This window comes from Myotis davidii, unplaced genomic scaffold, assembly GCF_000327345.1.
Source record: "Myotis davidii unplaced genomic scaffold, ASM32734v1 scaffold552, whole genome shotgun sequence".
In the NCBI taxonomy this organism is placed as follows: Eukaryota; Metazoa; Chordata; class Mammalia; order Chiroptera; family Vespertilionidae; genus Myotis; species Myotis davidii.
The window spans coordinates 397,600-406,800 of record NW_006283439.1 but is presented as its reverse complement, the minus strand read 5'-3'; the positions used below and the strand labels follow the sequence as shown (position 1 = coordinate 406,800).

At 57.0% G+C, this 9,201-nt stretch overlaps 1 protein-coding gene across 1 annotated transcript in view; it reads left to right on the top strand.

The window, feature by feature from the left end:
* The window catches only part of GRIK1 (glutamate ionotropic receptor kainate type subunit 1), a 74,444-nt gene that overhangs the window by 10,780 nt on the left and 54,463 nt on the right, over positions 1-9,201 (top strand). The window contains exon 5 of the mRNA XM_015564137.1: positions 6,631-6,684. Coding sequence (XP_015419623.1) covers positions 6,631-6,684 — 54 coding nt within the window. The remainder of the gene's footprint in view (positions 1-6,630; positions 6,685-9,201) is intronic.

The window sequence follows — 9,201 nt, the reverse complement described above, 5'->3', positions numbered from 1 at the left end:
AGCGCCGTTCCCCTCCCCCCCTCCTCCCCCCAGGCCTGGCTGGTGGAGAACTTAGGCCAGGACACGCACAGGAAACCAACTGGCAGGATGGCTAGCAGCACCCGCCCCCCTCAGTCACACAAGGAGCCTGGATGTGATGGTATCGCCTTATTTTGCAAATGAAATGTGAAGCTCAGGGTCAGTAATAATTTCATCCGCCATGGGCATGGGCGGACCTGCTCTTTTTATGTTTAATATGTATTTCTTTTATTGGTTTCAGAGAAGAAGGGGGAGGGGAAGAGAGAGAATCATGGATCAGCTGCCTCCTGCACACTCTCTACCGGGGATCGAGCCTGCGACCGCGCATGTGGTCTTGACTGGAATCGAACCCGGGACCCTTCAGTTCGCAGGCCGACGCTCTATCCACTGAACCACACTGGCCAGGGAGGATGGAGCCTGCTCTTAATGCCAAAACCCGTGGCCGGCACGACTCGCCCAGGCCTCTCTCCCTCGGTGCCAGCCCCGGCCTCCGCCAGCAACACTCCGCTGGTCCCGGGCGCCCGTCTTCTCCCCACTTCCCGCCTCTCCACTTGCAGTTCCAACGCCTGGAACATTCTTTCCGACGGTGTGTCTCACTCACATCGGTGTTTCTCTCTGCCTTTCCCTCCCTCTCCCGCTCTCTCTCGAAATCCACGGAGAAACAGCCTCGGTGAGGATTTAAAACACAAAAGCAAGGCCGAGAGAGATGCATGTTTAACGCCCGGCTTCCCGCGGTGGGAGGCGAGTGCACGTCGGTTAGTCACGCAGCCGTGTGCGTGGATTCTTTCCTGGCGTAAGTTGTGCCTCGAGGCTGTGGGTGGGGCACGGAGGCGGAGGTGGGTCTCCTGTGGTTACCGCCCTCAGCCCTCACCCCTCGGGACAGACGCCGAGCCCGTGTTTGGAACCTGCACCAACGAGGGTGGTTGTTTCTCATCATCAGTCAGATCGGGAGGACCTTCGGGGTGGCCTGGCCACGGGGGTGAGACACGGCCTGGCCATGGGGGTGAGACGCGGCCTGGCCATGGGGGTGAGACGCGGCCTGGCCATGGGGGAGACGGGGCGGCCTGGCCGTGTGGTGAGACGCGGCCTGGCCGTGTGGTGAGACGCGGCCTGGCCACGGGGGTGAGACGCGGCCTGGCCGTGTGGTGAGACGCGCCACTCACTCAACTGTGAGGAGAAAACTGTATTGGAGACACGGGCCGAGGGCAGAGAGACTTACAACTTCCCCGCGGCCCCAAGCCCGCAGGCGGCTGGTCCGGATGGAGGCTCACCTCGGGCTTTAGAGGAAAGGAATCCCCCTCCCCCCCATCCTGCCGCTGCTCTGAGCCCCGACGCCCACTCCCAGCAACGGGGCCTGGACCGGCCTCCGCTGACCTCCACTCCTTCGACCGGCGCTCCTCTTCGCTCTCCACATCCAGTCACGTCTCGTCCCATCAGCCCCGAGGAAATGCCGTCGATTGACAGTCCCATGGCCCCCGAGGGTGTGGTGGGCCCACGGCACAGAAACCCCTTCTTTCATTCAACACTGAGCCCCGATGGATGGAGATAACGATACCACAAGTGAAAGCAACAGCACAACCATCTCCAACCTCCGCCCTGAGGCAAAGGAGACCTGGGGAGTGAGTGTCGCTGGGCGGCCTCCAGGGCCCACCAGGTGGCGGGGGACCACGGAGCGGATTTCTGGAGCGAATGTCTGACGCCGTGAGGAGGAGTGACTGGACGATATTTTTTCTTTTGAGAGAGTGGAAGGGAGGGGGAGAGGCAGAGAGAGAAAGGATGTGAGAGAGGCACGTGGGTTGCCTCCGTCAGTGTGAGCCACGGAAGGGAATACGCATCCAGACAAGCAGTACTGGCAGCCACGCTATCCACACAGTGTGTGTGGTGTGATGTGCCGTGTGCCATTAAAACGATCTGAATAGGCCCGGGGCGTGTGGCTCAGTGGATAGAGCATTGGCCTGCGGACAGAAGGTTCCTGGGTTCGATTCTGGTCAAGGGCACGCACCTTGGTGCAGGCTCCTCCCTGGTCCAGGCCCTGGTCGGGGCTCGTGCAGGAGGCAGCCAATCGATGTTTCTCTCTGAATCGAGCCAGGGCTGCTTGCTGAGAGCACGGCCTTGAACGTGTGCAGGGCCTGGGTCGGCGCCCCCATCAGGCCGCAGACAAGCGCAGCATCAACCTTCAGAGAGGCCGTGTCTCTGAGGGGAACGTCAGTTCTGCAAAGAACTTGGAGGAACCTTCATTTCCTGATTATGCTTTTACTGGGAGAGCTGACATTTATCCTGATAGGACGTTTCCTTAATCCCTTAGTGACTTGTAGCTAAAATAACAACCTACAGAGGGAAAACCCGGTGCGACTGCAGAGCCCCCCTGCCCCCGTCCCCCGTAAATGCTCTGCTCTCGGACGACAGGCCATTAAAGGACAATCTCTTAGCCCGGCCGGCGTGGCTCGGGGGTTGAGCATCGACTCCCGGTCAGGGCACAGGCCTGGGTTGCGGGCTCGATCCCAGTGTGGGGCGTGCAGGAGGCAGCCGGTCCATGATTCTCTCTCATCGCTGATGTTCCTATCTCTCTCTTCCTCTCCCTTCCTCTGTGAAATCAATAAAAATACATATTTTTTAAAAAGCAGGAGACCTATTAGCTGCTTATTTGTGCATCTTCGTAGCTCTTTCTTGATGTTGAATAAGGGGTATATCGAATGGATATTGGCCTCCAGGTATGACAATAAAATGCTCATAAAAATAATAAGTTGAATGGTTGCTTTTAAAGAAAAGCATCTCACGTCTTATTCGCCTGTGACGCCCTCCGGCTTCTGTTCGCGGTGAGTGTGCGGATTCCTGCCTCCGGGTCGTTGCTAGCAATCAGTCTGTCTAGATTTGCCGTTTCTCCCCGTTCGGTCCTGGCAGGTCGTCGCTGCCGGACGCGTGTCCGTACCCCAGGCTGCCCCTGGGCGGGAGGCAGCACGGACCGCCTTCTCCAAGGCCCTGCGCATTCTGTGGCGTCGGCTGTAGCCCCGCTCACTTGTGACTTCAGTGGCTTGAGGCTTCTTTCCTGGAGTTTGCCTGAAGGTTTGTCAGCTTTGTATCTTCTCACAGGGCGAGCCCCGGTTTCAGTGCCGTTTCCACTGGCGCGTTTTCATCTCTGTGGCGTTTACAGCCGCTCGGTCTCTATTAGTCCCCCCTGCTGTTGGTTCTTCCCTTCCCGGTTCCTTTGGGTGGAAAGGTGGGTCGTTTATTTGAGCTTTTTATTGTTTCTCGAACCTGTGTGGCTATGAGCCTCCTCGTAGAGCTGACTTAGTTGTGTCCCGTACGTTCGGGGAAGTTGTGTTTCTCATTATTTGTCTCAGGGTCATTCTTTCTTTCCTGTTGAGTTCCCGTTGGACCTGCTGGTTGCTTCCTCGCCTGGAGTTGGCTCCACGTGTGTGCGCGTGTCTGTCCCGTCTTCTTCCCGCTGTCGATTTCTAGTTTCCCACCACTGTGGTCGCAAAGGGTGCTCGATGGACTTCGATCTTCTTGAATGTATTGAGGCTTGTGCGCCTGAAATAGAACCTTATCCGGTTTCTGAATGAACTTTTCTATAAATGTCTAATATGGCATTTAAAGCCGTTATCTTATTATTGATTTTCTGTCCGGATGATTTATCCATTGACGTGAGTGGGCAGAACGACCCCTACTATTATGGGATGGCCGTCAATGTCTGTATTTGCATCTATTAATAATAATTACTTCTTATGCTGAGGTGCCCGTATACTGGGGGCATAGATATTTACGATGGTGCGGCCCCTCCTGGGGCTGACCCCTCTATCGGTATGTAATGCCTTTCCTTTGCATTCTTTGTTTTAAAGTCTATTTTGTCTGCCATGAGGACGGCTAAGCCAGCTTTCCTTTCATTTCTATCTGCGTGCGACACCTTTGTCCATCCCTTCGCTTTCCGTCTGCGGTGTCCTTAGACCTGAAGTGAGGCTCTCACAAGAAGCACATAGACCAGCCTTGTTCGTAGTCCATTCATCCACCCCTTGTCTTTCCACTGGAGCATTTAATTCATTTATATCCAAAGTGACTACCGGTAAGTATGTGCTTGTTGCCGTTTTGTTCACTGTCTTTGTAGTTTTTCTCTGTTTCTTTGCTCTACTGATTGCCTTTGCAGTTTGTGGTTTTCCTCAGTGTTTTGCTGGGTTCCTTTCTCTTCATTTTCTGTGTGTCTTCCGTAGGTTTTTGGTTTGTGGCTCCCATAGGGTAACGTGTACCGCTCCGTGTCAACAGCAGCCCGTGTGAGGTCAAGAGGCATGTACGTCCAACTACATTCTTACTCCCCTTCCACCTTCATGTTTGTGATGTCATATTTTAGATCTTTTCATTTTGTGTGAAACTACGACAACATCAGTTTGTTGTTGTTAATCCTCACCCGAGGATATTTTTCCACTGATTTTAGGGAGAGTGGGAGAGAGAGGGTAAGATGAACACATCGGTGGGTTGCCTCCTGCACGAGCCCTGACCAAGCCCAGGCCAGGGTGGACCCTGCAACCAAGGTACAACATGCCCTTGACCGGAATCGAACCTAGGACCCTTTGGTCCACAGGCCGACGCTCTATCCACTGAGCTACACCGGCCAGGGCTACAATATCAATTTTTTAAAAGGCCAAGGCCCTCCATGGGTGATAAACACCTCCAAAATGGAGTTCAGAAAGAAACGCCAGCCCGGCGTGCAGCCGAAAGCTCAGTGCCTTTGTGTTTCGCTCTCAATTCCAGGAAGAATGTTTTAAAGCTCCGTTCCCGGCTCCACGTCTTAACATAAAACCTGTCCGTGTCCCTTTCAAGAGCTGGTCTCGGCAATTGCACTGTCTAATGACTGAGTGAGAAATTGGGCTCCTGGCCGGCCCAGCAGGCTCGCTCCTGACGCTCCGCCAAGATCAGGGACCGGCTAACGAGGCCTCGCCGCGCGTGGCGCTGGTTATTGATGGCCCTGGAGCAGCTCTACCCTTTGAAACCCCGTGAGCCGGGCTTGTTATCACCGCAGGAGCGACTTCCACGCCGCGGGCCCATGATTCATGGGGAGCGTCTCCTGTCATCTGTCTGATCTTCATGGCGTTACCTTCAGCGGGTACCCCTCTGTGTCCGCGGTAGCCGAGGGCGTGGACTGTGGTGGGTGTGCTATCACCACACCCCCTCTCCTGTGTCGCCCCCTCTCCTGCGGGACCACTCCGATCGCATCTCAGGCCCCTCCCATGACTCCCGCGGCCAGGTGGCCTCTGCCTGACCCTTCGGTGCATCTTTCACTGGAAGCCATGGCCGTCTTTGTTCTTCACGCAAACATCCATGTTCCCATGCAGCAGCGGCTCTCCACGTGGCTGCAAAGGGCTGTACCAACCCCGGCTCCACCTCAGAAATCCTAGGGACTCGGGGTTCTCTGGGGTGGCGTCTCGGAGCCTCTGACTGCACAGCTGCCAGGGCCGATTCTCACGGCGTCTGGGACGCGTCCGAGTTCGAGGGCTGTGTGCTGATCTTCAGAAATCCCACCCCCAGGCAATTCCCCCAACAGTGCTTTCGGGGGACCTGCCCGAGGAAGGTGATGGTTCTGGTTTCAGAGACGGAGCAACAACGTTCATCTCCAGACCATGAGCCGCTTTTGCTTCTCAGGGGACACATTTCCAGAAATCCCAAGGGAGGGCCACAGCATAACAAGCCACCAGGTCCACCGCGGACCCTGTCCTTCTCGCCGCTCTCTTCCCTTCCTCGCCAAACACAAAGGACACGCACGGCACGTCTGAAGCCACAAGACGCCAATCGGTCACTGAGGTCGGGCTGGAGAGGCCGTGGGAGACCCGTGTGAGGACATCCCCTCCTTCCACCTACGCACCAAGTCCTCCTCTCCTTCTGTGGGAGCAGCGGGGGACGGGGGGAGGGGCGGGGGGGTCTCAGAGAGGCAGGGCCTCCAGCCCTCACCTAGGGCATCTGTGCACCCGCATGGCTAACTCAGCGTGTGGGAGCCCCACTCGGGCGTGATGACAAGCGCGACAGCTACGAGGACCCGCCGGGCGTGTATCCACAGCTGGGGTCACTCAGAAGCCTGGTCGCACGGAGGCCACCCTGTGCCGTTACCGACAAGTCCAAGCAGGAAGTTGATTTTCTTTAATCCTCGCCCGAGGGCATTTCCCATTGATTTTTAGGGAGAGGAAGGGAAAGACAGAGAGAAACATCCATGTGAGAGAGACACATCGATGGGTTGCCTTTTGTACACGCCCTGACCTGGGCCCGGGCAGGGGAGGAGCCTGCCACCAAGGAACGTGCCCCTGACCGGAATCGAACCCGGGACCGTTGGGTCCGCAGGCCGATGCCCCATCCACTGGGCCACACCAGCCAGGGCTGCACAAACTATTTTTAAATGTGATCCTGAGTCCAATGACTTCGTTCCGAGTCAAACACGGTGCCGTGACCAGGCCTCGGATGGAGTCAGTGGCTCGGGTGTTGGCTCCACGTCAGCCACGGGTCCCTCCGGTTCCTCGTCTGCTGGACTCTCAGCGCTCCTTCCCGTCCCGCTTCCCAGCTGTCGGAGCCGCCTTCGCAGTCTTGGTGCCCCCTGACCCCTATCTCTGATCCCTCCCCTGCTTCCCTTTGCAGATCCTGTTCATGGGCATGATGACCGAGCACTACCACTACCTCTTCACCACCCTGGTAAGCACGCCCCAGACACGCGTCCGTGACTGCAGACATGCATACGTGACTGCAAACACGCATCCATGACCGCAGAGACGCGTCTGTGACTGCAGACATGCATACGTGACTGCAAAACGGATCCATGACCGCAGAGACGCGTCTGTGACTGCAGACATGCATACGTGACTGCAAACACGCATCCATGACCGCAGACAGGCATCTGTGACTGCAGACATGCATCTGTGACCGCAGACACGCGTCTGTGACCGCAGACACACGTCCGACCGCAGACAACGTGACTGCAAACACGCATCCATGACCGCAGACACGCATTTGTGACCGCAAACACGCATCCATGACCGCAGACACGCATCTGTGACTGCAGACATGCATACGTGACTGCAAACACGCATCCATGACCGCAGACACGCATTTGTGACCGCAAACACGCATCCATGACCGCAGACACGCATCTGTGACTGCAGACATGCATACGTGACTGCAAACACGCATCCATGACCGCAGACACGCATTTGTGACCGCAAACACGCATCCATGACCGCAGACACGCGTCTGTGACTGCAGACATGCATACGTGACTGCAAAACGCATCCATGACCGCAGACACGCGTCTGTGACTGCAGACATGCATCCGTGACCGCAGACATGCGTCTGTGACCGCAGACACGCGTCCGTGACCGCAGACATGCATCGCGAGGGCAGCATGAGGGCAGGGCGCCTCTCCTGACCCTGAGCTGGGCGCAGCACTGAGCTCTCGGAGTTCTGCCCTCTGCTCCCGGGTTCTCAGGGAAGGGCAGCGGGTGAGAGATGAGGGTCCGTCAGACCTGCCCGTGGCCCCTTCACCTCGGACAACGGGCTGCCTTCCTCACCCAGTGACATCATAGCAGGACTTTTCTTAAATAGACTTTTTTTTATTGATTTCAGAGGGAAGGGAGAGGGGAGAGAGATAGAAACCCTCATGACGAGAGAGAATCACTGTTCAGCCGCCTCCTGCACACCCCCCACTGGGGATCGAGCCCCGAGCCGGGCCTGCGCCCTGGCCTGGAATTGCACCCGGGACCCCTCAGTCCGCAGGCTGACGCTCAACCACTGAGCCAAGCCGGCTGGAGCGTTGTGAGGGCGTTTCATGGAAGCTGTTTTCTGTTCAATGATACTTTGAAAGGTTGGTTTAGACTTAAACGGGTTATATATTTTTAATCACACCGTTCACAGTCTGGCCTTTTTATAGAAAAAGTGAGATTACCACGTGTGTCTGTTTTAAATGTGAATCCACTCATGCCGTCTGGTTTGGCTCTGCCTCGTCTGTGATGGAAAAAACGTGGGGGGAAGGGGGCGCTCGTTTCCTGAGACCTTGCTTGGGGGGGAGCGGGTTCTCCTGTGAAGATACCCCCACAAACACGTGCATGCACACCCGCACACGCACGCACACACACACCTGCACACACACACACATCTGCACGTGTGCACACACACGCACGCGCGCACACACACACCCGCGTGCACACGCACATCAGCACACGCACGCGCGCACACGATGTGAATCCACTCATGCCGTCTGGTTTGGCTCTGCCTCGTCTGTGATGGAAAAAACGTGGGGGGAAGGGGGCGCTCGTTTCCTGAGACCTTGCTTGGGGGGGAGCGGGTTCTCCTGTGAAGATACCCCCACACACACGTGCATGCACACCCGCACACGCACACACACACACCTGCACACACCCGCACGTGTACACACACACGCACGCGCACACACGCACACACACACCGGCACACACACTCACACCCGCATGCACACACACATGCACGCACACGCACGCACACCAGCACACACAAACACACACGTGCGTGCACTCGCAGGCAGGTGCTACCGCAGGTGCAGGGGAGCTTCTGTTCTCCCTGAAGCGGGGGGACCTTTTGTTCCTCCTCCGAGCTGGTGCTGTGAGCGCCGTCCTGCCCGGCTGTGTCCTTTCCGTGAGGGAGCTTCCTGTCCAACGCTGGGCAGTTTCCAATCTCCCTCCTTTGAAGATGTGGGAGGTGAGATGGTCTTTCCTGGGGGACCATGTGCCTCAGACCACAGCTGCTGTATAAAATAAAGGCACTGCCGGCCGGCGCGGCTCATGGTTGAGCATCGACCTGTGATCAGGGTTCAATTCCCGGTCAGGGCACAGGCCCAGGTTGTGGGCTCGATCCCCAGTGCGGGGCGTGCAGGAGGCAGCCGGTCCATGGTTCTCTCATCACTGATGCTTCTCTCTCTCTCCCTCTCCCTTCCTCTCTGAAATCAATAAAAAAAAAAATTTAATCTTTTTACTAAAATAAAACAAAGGTATTGATCCAAATGGACACAGAGACCCTGCCAGTTCCCGATGAGGATCCTGGAAACGGAGCCCCCGCCTCTCAGAGTCTCCCAGGCCCCGCCCGGCGCCCGCGGGCTATCATCTCCCTCGGTTTCTCTGCCCTCGGGCTGCGGACAGTGGACAGGGACGGGACAGAGCTGCTTCCTGCCGGGGGGGCAGGGGT